This window comes from Elgaria multicarinata, chromosome 1 (genome assembly GCF_023053635.1).
Source record: "Elgaria multicarinata webbii isolate HBS135686 ecotype San Diego chromosome 1, rElgMul1.1.pri, whole genome shotgun sequence".
In the NCBI taxonomy this organism is placed as follows: domain Eukaryota; kingdom Metazoa; phylum Chordata; class Lepidosauria; order Squamata; family Anguidae; genus Elgaria; species Elgaria multicarinata.
The window spans coordinates 17,514,279-17,533,341 of record NC_086171.1 but is presented as its reverse complement, the minus strand read 5'-3'; the positions used below and the strand labels follow the sequence as shown (position 1 = coordinate 17,533,341).

The 19,063-nt window shown below is 41.3% G+C and overlaps 1 protein-coding gene across 1 annotated transcript in view; it reads right to left on the bottom strand.

Annotated features, from left to right (window-relative positions):
* Window positions 1-19,063, bottom strand: part of LOC134397226 (ATP-dependent translocase ABCB1-like) — a 49,335-nt gene that overhangs the window by 23,497 nt on the left and 6,775 nt on the right. Inside the window, exons 5-13 of the mRNA XM_063123700.1 lie at window positions 18,174-18,240; window positions 16,362-16,553; window positions 15,158-15,329; window positions 11,867-11,991; window positions 10,220-10,397; window positions 6,686-6,799; window positions 4,888-4,998; window positions 2,734-2,859; window positions 1,912-2,115 (exon numbers count right to left, since the gene is read on the bottom strand). Of these exons, the coding sequence (XP_062979770.1) occupies window positions 1,912-2,115; window positions 2,734-2,859; window positions 4,888-4,998; window positions 6,686-6,799; window positions 10,220-10,397; window positions 11,867-11,991; window positions 15,158-15,329; window positions 16,362-16,553; window positions 18,174-18,240 (1,289 nt within the window). The remainder of the gene's footprint in view (window positions 1-1,911; window positions 2,116-2,733; window positions 2,860-4,887; window positions 4,999-6,685; window positions 6,800-10,219; window positions 10,398-11,866; window positions 11,992-15,157; window positions 15,330-16,361; window positions 16,554-18,173; window positions 18,241-19,063) is intronic.

Below are 19,063 nucleotides of genomic sequence, written 5' to 3'. Positions count from 1 at the left end.
ACCTTCCAGTCTTCAAATTACCTCTCCGAAAGCACAATGGGGTTCAAGTGTGTGGCAAAATTTTGTTTAAATCTCAGTTTTACACAGTAGTGGGTAGCATGTTGGACTGTGAATTGATAGATCCGGGTTCTAGTCCCCACTCGGCCAACTTGCTGTTGGCATGTAAAACCCAGAAGAGCTTAGGCCCCTGGCAGATCACCTTCCCAAATACAAGCCTGTGCAATCCCTAAAATCGTCATCAGAGGCCTTGCTGTTGCATCATGACCTGGAGATTGCCATCTCACAACAATCAGGAAGCAGGCCTTCTCCGTTGTGGCACCCACCATATGGAATGACTTCTCCCTGGTATTTGGAAGGTGCCAACTGTAGCATGCTTTAGACTCCAATTAAAGATCCATTTCTTTACCCAGGTGTTCAGTGAGTGAGTGTGCTACCCAATTTGTTTGTAATTATAGTATTGTACTCATTTTTATTGATTTTGATGTTTTTTATTAATGTTTCATGAAAACGTTTTAGCCTTCATTGTGTATCTTAATATATATCATAATGTATCTTAATGTATTTCTTGCAAACTGCTTAGATATATTTTTAAATATGTTCAATGGTGTATAAATCTATTAAATTAATGAATAAAGAAATAAAGATTTAATATTTTTTGCAATACAATCGTTGCAAACAGTGAAACTACCATATTTTGTATATTATCAGAAACAGAAACAGAAATAATAAAATATATCAAAACAGTCAAAGAACTATCCCACACAAAATAAACAACATGCAAATAATCAAAGGCACTATACCAGTTTCAAAATCTTGAGGATATATACCAACCAGAATACTGATATGCAATATCAGTAGCCCCCTAATGTTTAAGGGAGATCATTTTGTTATTCAGACCTGAAAAGATTGTCAAGGCAGAATGGTGTCCTTCGTAAGGAACTACTGCAAGGGATTCTTCCTTTAATACAGAAAGAAGTTGAAACTGTCTCTGCTCTGGTCTGCATTATCAAACAGCCCACCATAAGAAAAAATATGAGTTAATAAGCCCACTATTTGCCTGGTTGCATGTTGCTGCCATTCTGAAAAATAGATCCCACTGAATATGTATTTGTTTTTTAAAATTAACTTCTAGTTACAACAAAACAGTTCAATGGAAAAACATACAAATGTACTATCTGCACAAACACATATATTTTATTTACGGAATTTCTACCCTGCTTTTTTTCCCTCCAAGGAACCCAAGGCAGTGTACATAATCTTCCTCCTCTCCATTTTATCCTCAAAACAACAACTCTGTGAGGTAGCTTGGGCTGAGAGTCTGTGACTGGTCCCAAGTCATCCAGTGCACTTCCATAGCCGAGTGGGGACTAGAACCCGGATCTATCAATTCACAGTCCAACATGCTACCCACTAAATTTAGTTGTGTAAAACTGAGATTTAAACAAAATTTTGCCACACACTTGAACCCCATTGTGCTTCCAGAGAGGTAATTTGAAGACTGGAAAGTTATATGAACTTGGAGGAAAAGTGCACACAGACCTGTGTCAACTAGATTCCTTCATATTGTGGATCCTCAAGAAACCTATTACCAGAGTGGGGTAAAAAAGGGTGGGTTGGTGTCTACCAGAACAAGATCTGTTTGGTTTACACTTGGATATTTCAGTCACCTTGATAGTGACAAATATGTGGCATCATCCAGGGCAGTCTCTGGACCTGTGACCGTCTACCAGGAAAAACTGGATTAGTGCACCTATTTATAAATACCAGTGAGCCCATGTGTAACCAGAAAAACTTCCCTATGAAATGACTATCTAAAGAAGATCATTTGAAGGCTGACAAACTTAAATCCTTGCACATCTTTAGCAGACTTCTCAGAATCATAATAGAGAAACTGAAAGTTTAGATACTCACATCAGGGAGTTTTGATATGAAGTCATAAGCATTCGCTTCTTTAGCTGCCTGTTCAATTTCAGCATCCGTAATATCCTCTCTGCCAAAACGAATGTTGCCTGCTATTGTGGTCGCAAACAAAACCGGTTCCTGGCTTACGATGCCAATGTTTTCTCTCATCCACTTGATGTTAAGTGTCCGGATATCATGTCCATCTATAGTAATCTGGGAGTAAGAGTGTTGGAGTTTGTAAGAGCCACAAAAATAGGGTACAGTCCCATGCATGTTCAGACAGAAAGACATCCTTCATACTGGCTGTGGAATTCTGGGAGTTGTAGACTATTTTCTGTCTAAACATGCATAGGATTGCACCCTCAGATAACTTTGTTCGCTCAACAAATAGTTCCACCACAGATGCTTCAGGGACAACATGAGTAATATAATTGAAACTGGACATTATTTAAGATGTTTTGTTAAATAAAGTTCAATAATGGCATTATCGATAACATTTTGTTTTTTATTTGAAAACAGACGTTACAAAAGAATAATGATTCAGTCCAGGCTAAGTTTGTTGTACTTAAATGCCATTTAAATAATTGGTTTTCACTGATTTCAATGGGAATTAACTGCAACTATCTTAATTTGGATACAACCTTTAGAATTGCTCTTAAAATTACTGAAAGTATTCAAATTGGGATAGTCAACAACATGGCATGAGCTCAGGTCAATGTCATACAACACTGATTGCCAAACAAACTGTTCAGTGAGCTGCTTTTTTTATATACAGGAAATTGCAACTAGTTGCTCTGTAAATTGCACAGCCGTCGTTCAGTCCAAACATACCTGTCCTTCTGCTGGATCATAGAATCTCTGCAGTAGTTGAATTGTTGTGCTTTTCCCACAGCCACTGGAACCCACAAGAGCAATAGTTTTCCCAGGCTGGATTTTTAAGTTCAGACCTTTCAGAATCTGGAATGATATTTAAAAAGTTTTGGGTTTCTTTTTGGTTAAACACACACAACATTTACACTCTCTACCTTAATAGGTTGGGTGATTGCAACAATGAAAACTATCTTCTATATAAATAAAAATGTAAATGTTCGTTCGAAACAGACGTTATATCTCCGAAAGTTCTTCACCGATTGCTTTGAAATTTTGACGCAACGTTGCATTCGAATACGCGAGCGTTGTTATGTAACTATGTTCTATATGGGGTCAAAGGTTTTTCTTAAAATTGAAGAAATAGGCCTCCTCAAAACCAGTCCTGCTGATCATTGTGACATCGCCAACCAGTAGGCCAATCCACTGCCTCTGCCTTCTCTCTTATTTGCATGTTCTCTCACAATTGGCTGAGTGAATATAGATGTCACACCTGTGACAGTTACACGTTCTGAAGAAAGATAACTGCCAGGAGTTTCCGCTAACCTCCTCACCAATCTTGACAGGACCTTTCAAAGGTGAAGATGTCCTCATTCCTCGCATTCCTATGATTCCAACAGATATGCCATTTCAATTTAAGAGATTGCAGTTCCCAATTCGATTGGCGTTTGCAATCACCATCAACAAAGCTCAGGGCCAATCTTTAGAATTGTGCGGTTTAGATCTAGACACAGATTGCTTCTCACATGGACAATTATATGTTGCGTGTTCTAGAGTCGGCAAACCAGACAATCCCTATATCTACACAGACAATGTAACAACTAAAAATATTGTATATCCACAAGCATTGTGAAATTAAACATATTAGAAACATCCACTTTGTCTTTTCTTTCTTTTCAATTTAACCAGACTGAGCCACAGTAACGTGTGGCAGGGTACAGCTAGTTAATAATAATAATAATGTAGCCACCATGGTTAGGAATGGTTCACAGGGCATGCTAAGTCATGGTTCACATGACATGCTAAGTGATAATGGTCTAATCTACACCAAGCAGGATATTGCACTATAGAAGCGGTGCGAAAGGCAGGAGCCACACTACTGCTATATAGCGGTATCGAAGTGCACATTGACACATACCATATACTGCTTTCATACCACTATATCTTGCTTGGTGTGACTCCTGCCCTTTATACACCACTTTCATACTATTTCATAGTGCAATATCCTGCTTGGTGTAGATTAGGCCAGAGAGAGGGGGCAGGGTCTACACTACTGCTTTTAAATGCTTTATAACAGTAGTGACAACTGTTGGGGCCCAGGACATACTCTGTATGCAGTTTTCAAACTGTTTTCAAAATGTCATATCGGGCTTGGTGTAAATCTGGCCAATGTTTACCTCAAAATGCTTAACCACCATGGCTTAGTGTGTCATCTGAACAGGGTCATAGTGGTATGATTTGGTTAGTGAATGACATCCTAAAAACGATGCACTCATTGAACATATCTGGCAAAGACATTCCATATTCCAGGTACAAAGGCTTCTTTTCATTGCTGATAATGGGATGGATCCAGGATCTGTCTACTGTTGTTGGAAGGGCTTCTCTCACAGAAGGTGTCTCTGCCTGATTTGGGGTGATCCCCTCTCCCCTCCAGCACCAGAACACTCTCCATTCAGCGAGGTCCCCCAACCCTCTATACAGCATTTTCATGGGGCTGGACAGGTTGCTGTGTGGAGGAGAGAGTGGGGAAGTCAGCATCTACCAGTCTAGTTGCACCTGCCTAAATCTGGATCCAACCCAATATTTTTATTTGTAAAAAAGAAGTTATTTTAACAACCTATAAGCACCTCTTCTTTGATCAGTCAGAAAAGAGCAATAACCATTTTCATCACACACATGGTAATATCTAAAGGGGCAGGGAACAGAGAAGAAGAAGAAGAAGAAGAAGAAGAAGAAGAAGAAGAAGAAGAAGAGGAAGAGGAAGAGGAAGAGGAAGAGGAAGAGGAAGAGGAAGAGGAAGAGGAAGAGGAAGAGGAAGAGGAAGAAGAAGAAGAAGAAGAAGAAGAAGAAGAAGAAGAAGAAGAAGAAGAAGAAGAAGAAGAAGAAGAAGAACCTTACTTGCATATCAGGTCTAGAGGGGTAGCTGAAATGGATGTTTTTGAATTCAATCTCTCCTTGGAGCTTGTCTGGCTTGAACCCGTCACTGGAACTACTATCTATGGGACGGGGCTGGAAAGATAATTTGGAAGGAAATTACTTCTATACCTGTAGTTTAATATAAGCATGTCTAATGATTAATAAATTTAGAATTGCACTCTGTAAAATGCTACATTATGTTCTTCTCTTCTAAGAGGGCTGAATTTCTGGTAAGTAGAGATGCCATTTTAGATCAAAGGGCCCATAATGCTCAGTAAGGTTCAAATGCCACAGCTTGACTATCGCCATGGCTAGACCAGGCCTATATCTCAGGATCGTCCCTTGATCATCCCTGTGCATCCAAAGGACACACAGGGGATCCCAGGAGCAGGCAGGGACGACCCCTCCATTTGCCTTGGATAATCCTTAGGTCTAGCTAAGGCCTATATCAGAAAAACTAGCAATAAGTACTGTATACTTGTCATTTATTGAGGTTACCTTACTATACTTCATTATAAATCAGTGGCATAAGTGGTCCTGAGGAATGTGGTCTGAAACACTAGAGGGGCAAATTCCCTTTTTGCCTTCCCTAAATGATACTCCTTCCCATGAACACATTTGAAATTGAACTGGCAAAACATATTAATAGCATTGCTAATGGGCCAGTTTTAAATCTGTATTACTAAAAGTGGAATAACTAAGGACCCTTGCTTCACATTTCCATCCTGGATAAGCAAACAGTTGCCTTTCTGAGACCTTGAGAATTTCAGAGCTCATTTTGAAAGCAAAGCTTTAAATCTAGAGAAATGCAAATTTTATGCAGAAACTTCCCTGGAATGTTCTGTGCGAGGGCGGAATGCTGCAGATATTCCATCTTGAAATATATTGCTGTACACAGAGCATTTCTAAATGAGGCTTTTATAATGCATTCACCATTCCTCAATCACAGCAGTTTGCAGGTGGCTTGGATGGTGTCATAAACCCTTAGGGCCTCTCCCATGTTTTCAAAGCATTATCATGGGGAGGGGGGTTGACCAGAGAAAATCCAACATTTGAGGGAATGGCAGAATGAAAGGCTAGTGTAGTTGTATGATTCCACTACACCACAGTGCCACCTAGAGGTTATGTAGAAGAATGTACAGAAAGGCAGAGAATGAAACACCCCTAAAAAATGAGTGTGTAGTTATCCCATCTGAATCCCACAATGGAATCTGGAAGCAGATGCAGCATAAAGTGGCAGGTTAAAAACCTCATCTAGAAATGGTCTCATTTACTGGTGAGCCAAGCCCTCACTCCCCACCCCCAATAATACTATTCCTTACTTGCAGGTCTTTCATTATAATAAATTCATAATATTTGTGACAGCATTCCTTTGAATCCAGTTTGCAATCATGACATCTTAAAACTCTGATAGGGAATATTATATTTAAAAAATCCTTTTCTGTCTTTAACATTTACAAAATCTTGTAAAATGTTGATACCACAGAGGCATATCTGAATCTGTACTCCCATGTTCCTCAGAACTTATACAAAATCTATCTTTAAAGATATCTATACATTGTTAATATTCTGCATCACATCCAAATTAGTTAAAGTTAGAATTATTAATAAATGAAATCAAAGAAGATACTGATGAGGGTTTTTTAAATGTATTTTTAGTTTTCCCCATATTTGCTGTGTTGAAAATTGATTGGAATATTTCACAATCTTACTTCTTTTATAAGATCTATGTAAGTGGAACATTGCAATAGTCATATTATATAACTTGGTCAATATATACCTTTTTGATAATTTTAAAGACTTCATAGGCTGCTCCACGAGCATTGCTCAGACTCTCCAAATTTGGGGAAATTTGTCCCATGGACAATGAACCAAGAAACACACAAATCAGCACCTATGGGGAGTAGAGATGGGAGTAGTAATAAACATTGGTTCTGTTATTTACATTCAGTTAATGCAGTACCACAGCAATTAAACCAGCAGTTCAATGTACACATAGCTGAAACTAAGCCCCATTCAACACATGGCACATACTTCCAAGTATACATGCATAGGATGGTGCTGCATGACTCTGTAAATGAACTCTTTATGAAAACAACAAGACAGAAAAACTTCCCCCCCTATTTTTTTCAGCAGGATTTTGCTCCTTTTGCAGAGCTATAAATATCTTATATGCATCCAAAGAAAAGAAAATCTAGAAAGAAAAATTAGGGCAATGGGCATCAAAATGGCAAATGAGGTTTAATGGAAGCCAGTGTCAACTGATGCACAATGGGGCAAATAATCCCCAATTCACTTACATAGGGAATAAAAAAAAAAAATCAAACTGCCAATATCATACCGCCCTTGTGTAAATCAATATTGTGATCACACTTGAAATATGGACCGGGTTTGCACAATCATGGAGGGAAAATAACCCACGATGGCTTGTTTTTCCTCCCCCTGCATGCCAGTTGCAAGCAATCAAATTAGCATGATGACCCTTTCTGGGTGTGGGTTGTTATGGCTGGGGTAGTTTACACACCCTGAAATGCTAGAAGAAGCCATGGCCTTGAGGCTGATTTGTAAATCACCACAGCCACCCACCCTTGCCGGGTTCGGACATTATGACAACCTGCACCCAGTGAGGATAATTATACTAATTAGGCAGCTCATGACAGGCAGATGTAAACCTGCCTACTGGGTATAGTTCTGGCCACAGCTTTTCAAAAAAGATATTGCAGAGTAGGAAAAGGTGCAGAAAAAGGCAGGCAAAATGATTAAGAGGACAGAGCAACTCCCCTATGAGGAAACATCTGGAACTGATTAGCTCATAAAGGTGAGAGGAAACGTGATAGAGGTACACAAAATGAGGTATGGTGTAGAGAAAGTGGAGAGCGAGACATTTTTCTCCATCTCTCATAATACTTAAAAAGTAGGGTTATTCCATGAAGCTCGTTGGTAGGGATTCAGGACAGAACTTCTTCACAAAGTGCATAGTTAAACTATGGAATTCACTAGCACAAAATGGCCATCAACTTGGGGCTCATCTACATCAAGCAGGATATTCCACTATGAAAGCGGTATGAAAGCGGTATATAAAAGGCAGGAGCCACACTACTGCTTTATAGCGGTATTGACGTGCACGGCAGGATCTACACTGCTGCTTTATAGTGGTCCTAAAGTGCACTGACAACTGTTGGGGCCCATTGACACATCTACACCAAGCAGGATATAACACTACGAAAGTGGCATGAAAGCGGTATATGGTATTATTATTATTATTATTATTATTATTATTATTATTATTTATTTATTTATTTATTTATATAGCACCATCAATGTACATGGTGCTGTACAGAGTAAAACAGTAAATAGCAAGACCCTGCCGCATAGGCTTACATTCTAATAAAATCATAATAAAACAATAAGGAGGGGAAGAGAATGCAAACAGGCACAGGGTAGGGTAAACAGGCACTGGGTAGGGTAAAACTAACAGTATAAAGTCAGAACAAAATCAAGTTTTAAAAGCTTTAGGAAAAAGAAAAGTTTTTAGCTGAGCTTTAAAAGCTGCGGTTGAACTTGTAGTTCTCAAATGTTCTGGAAGAGCATTCCAGGCATAAGGGGCAGCAGAAGAAAATGGACGAAGCCGAGCAAGGGAAGTAGAGACCCTTGGGCAGGCGAGAAACATGGCATCAGAGGAGCGAAGAGCACGAGCGGGGCAATAGTGTGAGATGAGAGAGGAGAGATAGGAAGGAGATAGACAGTGAAAAGCTTTGTAGGTCAACAGGAGAAGTTTATATTGGATTCTGAAGTGAATTGGAGGCCAATGAAGAGATTTCAGCAGTGGAGTAACATGGTCAGAGCGGCGAGCCAAGAAGATGATCTTAGCAGCAGACTGGTGAACAGAAACCAACGGACTGATGTGGTATGTGTCATGGGCCTCAACAGTTGTCAGTGGACTTCAATACCAGTATAAAGCAGTGTGTGGCTCTTGCCTTATAAATACTGCTTTCATAATGGAATATCCTGCTTAGTGTTGATGAGCCCTTGGATGATTTTAAAAAGGAGTTAGACAAATTTATGGAGGCTATCAATGGCTACTGGTCATGATGGCTATACACTACATTCAGTATCAATAACCGTACACCAGTTACTACAGTGCTAGACTAGATGGACTGTTCTTCTGATCTAACATGCCTCTTCTTATGTTCTAATGTTCTATAGGATTATAATCCCAGATACATTCTGGCTTTACTTTAAGTGAACTGTAGTTATGGAAGACTGCATCATGTGCTTATTTCTTTAACTGTCAGTTGGTGGAGCTCTTGCATTATTTAGCTTCATTGTAAGGACCATCCACATTAATTCCAACAGGCTTCCCCTTTAGAAAACGCCCCATTTCAACAAGGAGAATTTGTGCACAGTAGTAGTTTTTTTGCGCAGAGATTGTCTCACTGGATGTGCTCTGAATACATAGAAAGCACCTAGAACAGGGCTGTCTCTTTGATGGGGTGAACAGGGCGACTGCCTCTGGCAACAAATGACCTCCCTTACGTGGCAGCAGCTGCCACCGCAGCAGCTGCAGCCACACACTCCTCTGCTGCTGGGAGAATCATGCATGCAGCTTTCTCATAGTGAGGCATTCTGGGTAAGGTGGCCTTGGAGACTGCCTGTGCTGCTGTGTCACTCAGATTGCCTCAGTAGGAAGGGCCCCTGACGGTGAATGAGGCAGTCAGGCTGAAGCCAGGGGAAAAGACAGAATGGAGGGTGGCGGGGATGTGTGGAAGGGCAAAAGAGGAGACAAGCAGCAGCAGGAGGAAAAGGCTTAAGTACTGCCAGGATATTGGTGGGTTAGAGGGAGGTGGTGGTGATGGTGGTAGTGGCTGTAGGGCATCATGACTGCTTGTGGAGCATCAACATACCACTTTGCCTAAGATGTCAAATTATTTATATCAAGATTATTGCCACATCAGGTTCATACATACAACCTCTAACAAACTGTCAATATGGTCACTGGGAAGGCTCAACTACTGGAGTCTTTTCACCTCCAGAAATGTATTGCTGAAAAGCAGGATAAAAAGTGCAGTAAATTAATACGAAGTCAGTCATTGCTGCTGGCATCCCCAACACCAGTTTGATAATTGGAAGCAGCCCATCACTGGACATAATGATCTGGGGATCAAGTCAATTTGTGCATAACCAGGTAGCGATGGTTCCAGCTGCTTAGGGTTAGACCCTGAGATTCTTAAATCCTTAATGAAACACCCAACTATATTGGAAGTTCACAGATCACATTTTTAAAGTTTACATTTAGTGGAACAACTATACTTACAATTAAAACTTTTCCGATGTCATAGTTATCCTTATCATCTACTGTGAGCTTGGTTCCATACCAAAAGCCAAGTGCATAGCAACCACATATAAAAAATCTGGAGATACCCACAGTAATATTTTTGGCAATGCTCTTTTTCATTCCAACACTCATAGCCTCCTCTAAGTTTGCATCATACCTGAAAACAGAGAGATTCCAAAATGTTACATTTAGGGTATTTCCCACTCATGTCTTCTGCTTCTGTAGAGGCAAGCATTTCTGCCATTTATATTTTCTAAAAACCACATTTTAAATCTTCTGAGGCTGCTGGGACCTCGCTGGGCTTTCCCATTTGAAGATGTGGACTACTCTGTTTACAGGAAGCGAGAAAGATGGACACATTTTATTCGGCGATGCCCCATTGATGAAGGGTTGCGATGCAAAATAAGGAGACGAGACAACAGTATATGGTATCAAATTCGGGCCACATTTTATAAAACGATCTGCAAAGGGAGACTGGCCTGTTGCTGCTCGTCCTCCTCTGCTCCTTTCCGCTGCCACCCACGCTGGGACCATGTGGGCTGGATTTCTTGCTGCAAGGTAGTCCTTTCCCTTGCAGCCGCAAAATGCAAAGAGGCTCAGGGGCGGGCGGGGGCGCCTAATATAGGCTGCACATATAGGCTGTACATATAGGCCCCGTACATTGGTGCCACCCAGCACCAACCAATGGCAAGAAGTCACGTCTCCCTTCGCCCCCGCCCGCAACAGCCTCCCCACGGCCATGCAAGCGGGATGCGGGGGAAGGATGTTAGAAGAAATACCTCTTCAAAACTGCACATTTCACCCTCCCATGTAGACAGACCGAAGTACAGCATGAGCTCCAGTTGAACACAGGCAGCTCATGGACTTAGAAAGGCATCTTAGGACCAAAGTGTAGTTGAGTTCAAAAGGACCATACACTGGGAGGGAAGAAACCCAGAAGACTGAGAATGGCTCATAGTTTGGTGGTAGAGCATGCTTTGCTAGCAGAAGGTCCTGGCTTTTGTCCCCAGTACCTGCAGGTAGATCTGGAAAGACTCATATCTGAAACCCTGGAGAGCAAATGCCAGTCAGTGTAGGCAATACCAAACTAGACAGACCATTGCTCTGTCTTGGTACATGGGTTGGGACCACAATACCTGATAGAACGCCTCTCCTGACATGAACCTACCCGTACACTGCGCTAAACATTTAAGGTCCTCCTCCGAGTGCCTACTCCGAGGGAAGCTTGGAGGATGGCAACAAGGGAGAGGGCCTTTTCAGTGGTGGCTCCCCAATTATGGAATGATCTCCCCGATGAGGGTCGCCTGGCTCCAACACTGTTATCTTTTCGACACCAGGTCAAGAATTTTCTCTTCTCCTAGGCATTTAACAGCATTTAACAACATATGCTAAGTTTTTTTTTAATGGACCCCAGAACTGTTGTTGTTTAAATGGATACTGTTGTTTTATACTGTTGGTTTTATATTTTGATGGTTTTAAATTTTGTATACTTTTTAATGTTCACTGTTTTTAACTTTTGTAAACTGCCCAGAGAGCTTTAGCTATGGTATATAAATTTAATAAATAAATAAATAAATAAATATTGGTATAAGGCAGCTGCCTGAATGCATATAAATGCCATCTTACCTTGCTTTAGCTTTCGCCTGTCCATTAAAAGCAACAACTGTTCTGATGGCTGACAAGATTTCTTCTGCCACAGCACCTGCCTTAGCATAAGCCAAAAGCTCCTTAGTCGTCAACACTGAAAGGAGCTGGTAAAGAAAAACAATTGAAATCAGTTTGCAGAATTATACATTAAATTGGTAGAAATTACAAATGTCTTTTGTTGATACGCTTAGCCCTGAATAGAGAGATGGAGGAAAATGAGACAATTTGGATCTTTCTCACAGTTATTTACTTCCTCACCTCTCAGAAGTTCCACAATGATATAGTATAGTTCTGTTGGGTTGGGTGTGTATGTTTATTTTATTCTTGTGTTTTTAACTGTGCATTTGATTTTCTTGGTTTTATGACTATTTTAACACTTTGTTTGAATCTTGAAAACAGAATCAGAATTGCATTGGAGTATTATCCAGATTTTCTTGAAATCGGATTTGGTCTATCAGTGGCACATGAAGTAAGAAAACAGAGAAAACAGTATCTAAAACTAGATGGCTACAACAATGGATTGGATGAAGGCTGATAAACTGAAACTCAATCCAGACAAGACTGAGATGCTGTTAGTGGGTGGTTCTTCTGACCAGATAGTGGGTGTTCAACCTGTTCTGGATGGGGTTGCACTCCTTCTGAAGGAGCAGGTTTGTAGCTTGGGGGTTTTCATAGAACCATCTCTGTCTCTTGAGGCTCAGGTGGCCTCGGTGGCACGGAGTGCCTTCTACCAACTTCAGTTGGTGGCCCAGCTACGCCCCTATCTGGACAGGGAAACCTAGCTTCAGTTGTCCATGCTCTGATAACCTCCAAATGAGATAACTGCAATGCCCTCTACATGGGGCTGCCTTTGAAGATGGTTCGGAAGTTGCAGCTTGTGCAAAATGCAGCAGCCAGATTGATAACCAGAACCAGAAGGTTTGAACAGATGACTGACTGACTCTGGCCTGCTTGCATTGGCTGCCTATGCATTTCTGAGCCAAATTCAAGGTTCTGGTTTTAACCTATAAAGCCGTACATGGCTTGGGACCACAATACCTGAGAGAACGCCTCTCCCGACATGAACCTACCCATACACTACGCTCAGCATCTAAGGTCCTCTTCTGAGTGCCTACTCTGAGAGAAGCTCGGAGTATGGCAACAAGGGTGAGGGCATTTTCAGTGGTAGCTCCCCAATTATGGAATGATCTCTTCGCTGAGGCTCACCTGGCACCAACATTGTTATCTTTTCAATGCCAGGTCAAGTCTTTTCTCTTCTCCCAGGCAGTTAACAATGTATGCTGAGTTTTTAAATGGATCTTGTTGTTTTTATGCTTTTGATGGTTTTAAAATTTTGTATATTTGTTTTTAATATTCACTGTTTTTAACCTTTGTAAACCAACCAGAGAGCTTTGGCTATGGGGCGGCATATAAATGTAATAAATAAAGTAAATAAATAAAACCCTTCAAACTACCTTACTTGAAACTGCCTTACATTGGGGTAGAGTGGGCGGACGCCCACTAGCAGAAGTGAATGTCATCAACCCCATTAATGCTGCTCAGCCAGCGAGAAAGGCTTGCTCCCCACCCCTCTCCATTATCCTCTGCTCAGGGAAGTTTCATGGGGAAGTAATCCAATTGTTTTCCTTATACCAGCAGCAGGGCTGCTGCTGCTGCTGCTGCTGCCTCTGGTTCCCTATCATGAACTAAGCCTCCTTCTGTCCACATTTTTATGAATTGGAGAGAAAGGCTGTGAAGTGGCACTTTTATGAATGAAGATGGCAGGGTACTTATTCTGTCTGTGGTAATGGAAGCAATATGGAAACCCTTAAACAGTACAATGGTGCCTTTATGAAAGGGAAAGTTAGGCTATATATTCTGACTGATGAAAGCAACTACTGTCAAAGACAGGCTGCAGACCATGCACCCTACTGGAAGATGATTATTTAATAATGATCCCACCCTTCCTTTAATAAGCATAGAATAGCATACATAATTCTTACTATAGGCCACATTGAGTGAACATTATTGACCTCAGGTCACTCAGTATGCTTTATGGCTGGACAGGAACTTGAATCCAGGTCTCCTTCGTACATGTGGCATTATAATCACTAAGTCACACTTGCTCTGTCTCTTCTAGAAATGGTTCAAAATAATCATTAACAGGACTAGTGCAGTTTCTTGATTCAAAGTCATACAACTTGTGTTGAAGAGACAACAATGTAGAACAACATTGCAGTGCATGACCAGGATGTCGAAATGCAAACTCATACATGCGTGTTTTAATTTTGTCATTGATTGATTTATAGACATAAATTCATTTGAAAGGCTATCCTACACATGATGTAGCAAATTTGTTTTCTGTTTGTTGAAAGGGTAGAGCCTGATTGAATGGGTTCAAATTACAAGAAAAAACACACCTCCAAATTAGATTACTGCAATGCCCTCTACATGGGGCAGCCTTTGAAGACGGTTCGGAAGCTGCAGCTTATGCAAAATGCAGCGGCCGGATTGATAGCTGGAACAGTGAGGTTTGAGCATATAACACCGATTCTAGCCTGCTTGCATTGGCTTCCTATACATTTCCGAGCCCAATTCAAGGTGCTGGTTTTAACCTATAAAGCCCTACATGGCTTGGGATCGCAATACCTGATGGAATGCCTCTCCTGACATGAACCTACTCGTACACTGCGCTCAACATCTAAGGTCCTCCTCCGAGTATCTACTCCAAGGGAAGCTTGGAGGATGGCAACAAGGGAGAAGGCCTTTTCGGTGGTGCCCCTCGACTGTGGAATGATCTCCCTGATGAGGCTCGCCTGGCGCCAACGTTGTTATCTTTCAGGCGCCAGGTCAAGACTTTTCTCTTCTCCCAGGCATTTAACAACGCTAAGTTTGTTTTTTAACGGACCCCAGAACTGTTGATTTAAAATGGGTACTGTTGTTTTTATACTGTTGCTTTTATGTTTTTAAATTTTGTATACTTTTTAATGTTTATGTTTTTAACTTTTGTAAACCGCCCAGAAAGCTTCGGCTATGGGGCGGTATATCAATGTAATAAATAAATAAATTTTCAGACTAAACATCAGGAAAAAGTTTCTGATAGTATAGCTGTTCAACAGTGGAACAGACCACCTAGAGGGTGGTGAAGTCTGCTTCATAGAGGCTGGAAGGCTACCAATTCTGGGGATTCTGTAGTGATGGATTTCCTGAATCAGTCAGGGATTGGACTAGATGATCTTTGAGATGCCTTCCAATTATATGATTCCATGATGTGTAGCTCTGGTAACTTACATATGACCAAACACACCCAGTTGCAACAAGAAGAGGGCTAACAGTCAATATCACCAGGGTCAGCTTCCATCCATGCACAAATGCTATGATAATCCCCGACAAATATACGGAAAACATCTCGATCATTATACTGATCTTGCTTCCAATACCTTCCTGAATGGTGTTAATATCACTGCAATTAAGAAAAGAAACCCATGAAAGTCAGTCATTGTTTTTATACATCTACTTTTCATATAGGAAAGAGTGCTAAGAATAAGTTCAAAGTGCTGAACACCTAGGATTGGGATGATGGGCTTTATAAAAACCCTTTTTGTGGAGCCAAAACCCAACAGAAAATTTTCAACTGTTAAAGATCTCATTTGCTTTTCTTGAAAGCCTACAGAAGTAAACTGTAATGACAGTAGTAGGCGAAAAACCCCACCTGCTTCTTCTCTGAGTATGGGTTTTATTTACTAACGCTTTAAAGTTCTGAGGCACAATAAATCTGCAATGCTATATACACATTGGCCACATTCACACAACTTGACAATCCACCCTGTGAATAAGCTACATGGAACAGACAATTGGGCTCATCATGGGTTGTTCTTGCCCTCCTTTCCCCTCAGTACTCCACCCTACGGTATTCCAGTGTCCTGTGGGGCAGAACCTGCCTGGTCTGCCCATCCCATCCCATATCCCTCCCCACTCCAATCGCAGCCCCTTTTCATGCCCTGGCATCATCTTCTTCTTCTTCTTCTTCTTCTTCTTCTTCTTCTTCTTCTTCTTCTTCTTCATCATCATCATCATCATCATCAAGCAAAAATGCTTATTTATGGAAGGAGGAAGTGGGTGGAGCTCACACCAGAAAGCTCCTTAAAGAAACAAGTGTTTGGGGGATTCTTCTAGGAAGCGCTAAATCTCCCTTGTGTAAATGGTGGGTTTTGGTAGTGCAACAGATTCGGCGCTTGTGGAAGGGAAGCAATAGGCAAAAGGGAATAGGTGGGGCCTGAATTCTTCACTGGATACTGCCCAAGTATATAAACAGTAACATGGTTGTGTTTTTAGCTTTGGTTTTTAAATTTAACGGATGACTTCTTGTATTTGGAATTATGTAGTTTAACTTGCTTCTGTAAAATGCTTAGAAATATCTTTTGATATGATGAGCAGTATATAAATTGATTAAATAAATAAATAAATAAATAAATAAATAAATAAAATCTCTTACTCAGTTAGTCTGGTATTCAATGTTCCAATCTGGGTAGTATCAAACCAGCTCATCTCTTGGTGAAGGACAGCAAAAAAGAACTTTTCACGTATCCTTGCTGTTTGTCTTGCAGAAGCAGTCACAAAGCCCCAGATCCCGATAAAATTACAGAGCAGGACACTGAAACCCATTCCAACATAGTAGTAAGCAAGCCTGTGGAGGATACAAAGGGCCAATAAAGGGCATGTCAACACCTAAGGGTGTAGATGGAGGGAGGAAGGGGGAAGAATTGTGGACTTACCTGCTTCCGCGATCCTCCCCCAGCGTATTGATGGCTGCGCAACGTCCAGGAAGGAAAGAGGGACGTCACGGGTGCCATATTTTCCCTTTGAGCGGAGACGGAGCGCAATTACACTCCACCACAAAAGTGTTGTTTTTTTAAAAACACACACACACACACATGAACTCGTTCCCCCTCATGGGCACGGAGCCTCCGCTACTCAGAGGGAGGAAGGGACACCCCAGGACCAGCAGCCACATGGCCCACGCTCTTTGGGATGGTCCCGGGACAGCAAAAATAAATAAATCAGTATATCCATAGTCCCAGATATCCCAGGTAAAGTCCTTGGTTGTCTGGGGTTGCCCCCACGATCCCCTGAGCATCATGTGGATGCACAGAGATGACCTGGAGATAACCCTGGGATATAGGCATGGTGTAGACATGCCCAAGGTATTATGCTATAATTTATTTCTATGCAGCTTTTTGTCCAAAAGACAGTTCACAAAGCTTAGGAAAGTGAGATACCTTCTCTTTGTCACAAAGGAACTTGGTTTGCAATCTGTAAGACATTCGCTTACAGTTCAAGGTTGGGTCCATAATCAAACATTTTCACAAAGTAACAAATACTATCTAAAGTGAAAAGATAAAATAGAACAGCAAATTCAAGATACTTTGATTCTAAATGAAAGATAACCTCAATTTCACTTAGGTAGGTTCAAATAGGAAACCCGGGGGGATCTACACTATTGCTTTTAAAGCACTTTAAAGCACTTTGAAAACATTTTGAAACCTGTATATGCAGTGTGTCCTGGGCCCCAACAGTTGTCAAAACTGTTATAAAGCACTTTAAAGTGCTTTAAAGCAGTAGTGTAGATCCCCCCCAGTGTGTGTAGTGGTTAAATGGTTCAACTGGGACTTGGAAGACCTGGGTTCCAGTATTGACTTGGCCATGAGGTTTACTGGGTACTTTGGGCCAGTCATGGAGTCTCAGCCTAACCTTCCCTGCAAGGTTGTTGTGAGGATAAAATGGAGAGGAGGGTCATGTGTGCCACCTTGAGCTCCTTAGAGGAAAAGGTGGGGTGTAAATGTAACAAATAAACAATCAATACAATTACTGGTAAGAAGGCGAGAAAAATTTGGCCTGACGACAAGATGGAACAATAGGAGCAGAATCCATTGGGGGCGCTTACGCCAATTCCCTTCTGCTCCACAGATTCTCTTCTGCAAGTGGTGGGTTCCACTGATTCCACTGCGCAAGTGGGACCCACTGCTTACACAAGGCAGATTTAGCCCTTCCAAAAGAAAGCCCCAAAAGGAATGGAAACATTCATTTCCGAAAGGAAGGAGGTTGGCTCTAGCTCCCTATGCAAGCTCTGCCAACTTGCCTCCTTCCAGAAATGAACATTTCTGCTTGTTTTGTGTGCCCTCAGAAGCACCAAATTACCCTCCCATATGCCGTGGGCACTGCTTGCAGAAGGGAATCAGAGGGGGCGTAAGCTCCCCCAAAGGACCCTGCCCCAGGTGTCCAAAGTAATAATTGCACAGGTTCTTACCCAGATATTTTAGCTTCTATATCTGTAGTTGCTTGTGGACATGAAGAGTTACTCATTTGTGCGCCATCTGTAAAATAACTCATATCAGAAGATGTTTTAAATCATAGTGGCGTTTAACTCAGTGCTGCAGTCTTAGGAAGAAAAGTTTTGTTTATTATTTCTTTATTTTCTTTATTTAGCGTGCTTTAAATCTGCCCCATAACTAATATTCTCTGGGCAGATTACAGCAGTTTAAAAACTAAAATGGCACATAACAGTTAAAGTTTGTTAAGTACCTTCCCCCTTTCTGACTTTCATACTTGATGTCTTTTGGGCCTCTCTAGACACTTTAAGTCTGTCACTGACAATATAATATGCAGTTAGCCCAGGACTAAGCAGAGTACATCAGTTTCATGTGAAGATATTTTCAATGTGTTGTAACTTGAAGTAAGCTAAAAAATATCAGGTGTTCACTTAGGCCTTGTCTACACAAGCCGTTTATTCCTGAATAATACTGCAGTCATCCCTACCGGGCCACATGACGTTCACCTACTCCCGCTGTGATCTCGGTTATTCAGGAATATCGCTGACTGCTTTTGTCATGGGTTTTTTTTTTTTTTGGTCTCTCTCTCTACGATTTGGAACTCTGTGGCTGGTGTGTGTGCCCCCTTCACGAAGCTGTTGCTGTTTGGAGTGAGCTCCTGGCACAGCAAACAGCCAATCTGCTGTGAGGGGCATGTGCATGGGTATTGGTGTGTTTCATCGCTGAGTGTTTCTTTTCTTTTTTTACACACATGTATTGATGCGCAGGAGCGTATTTTCAATACAGTACCTATCTCCACCTGTGTTGCTTTGTATCTGTGCTGGTGCACATCTCGGAGGAGTTATTAAAAAAAATCCCATGCCCCGTA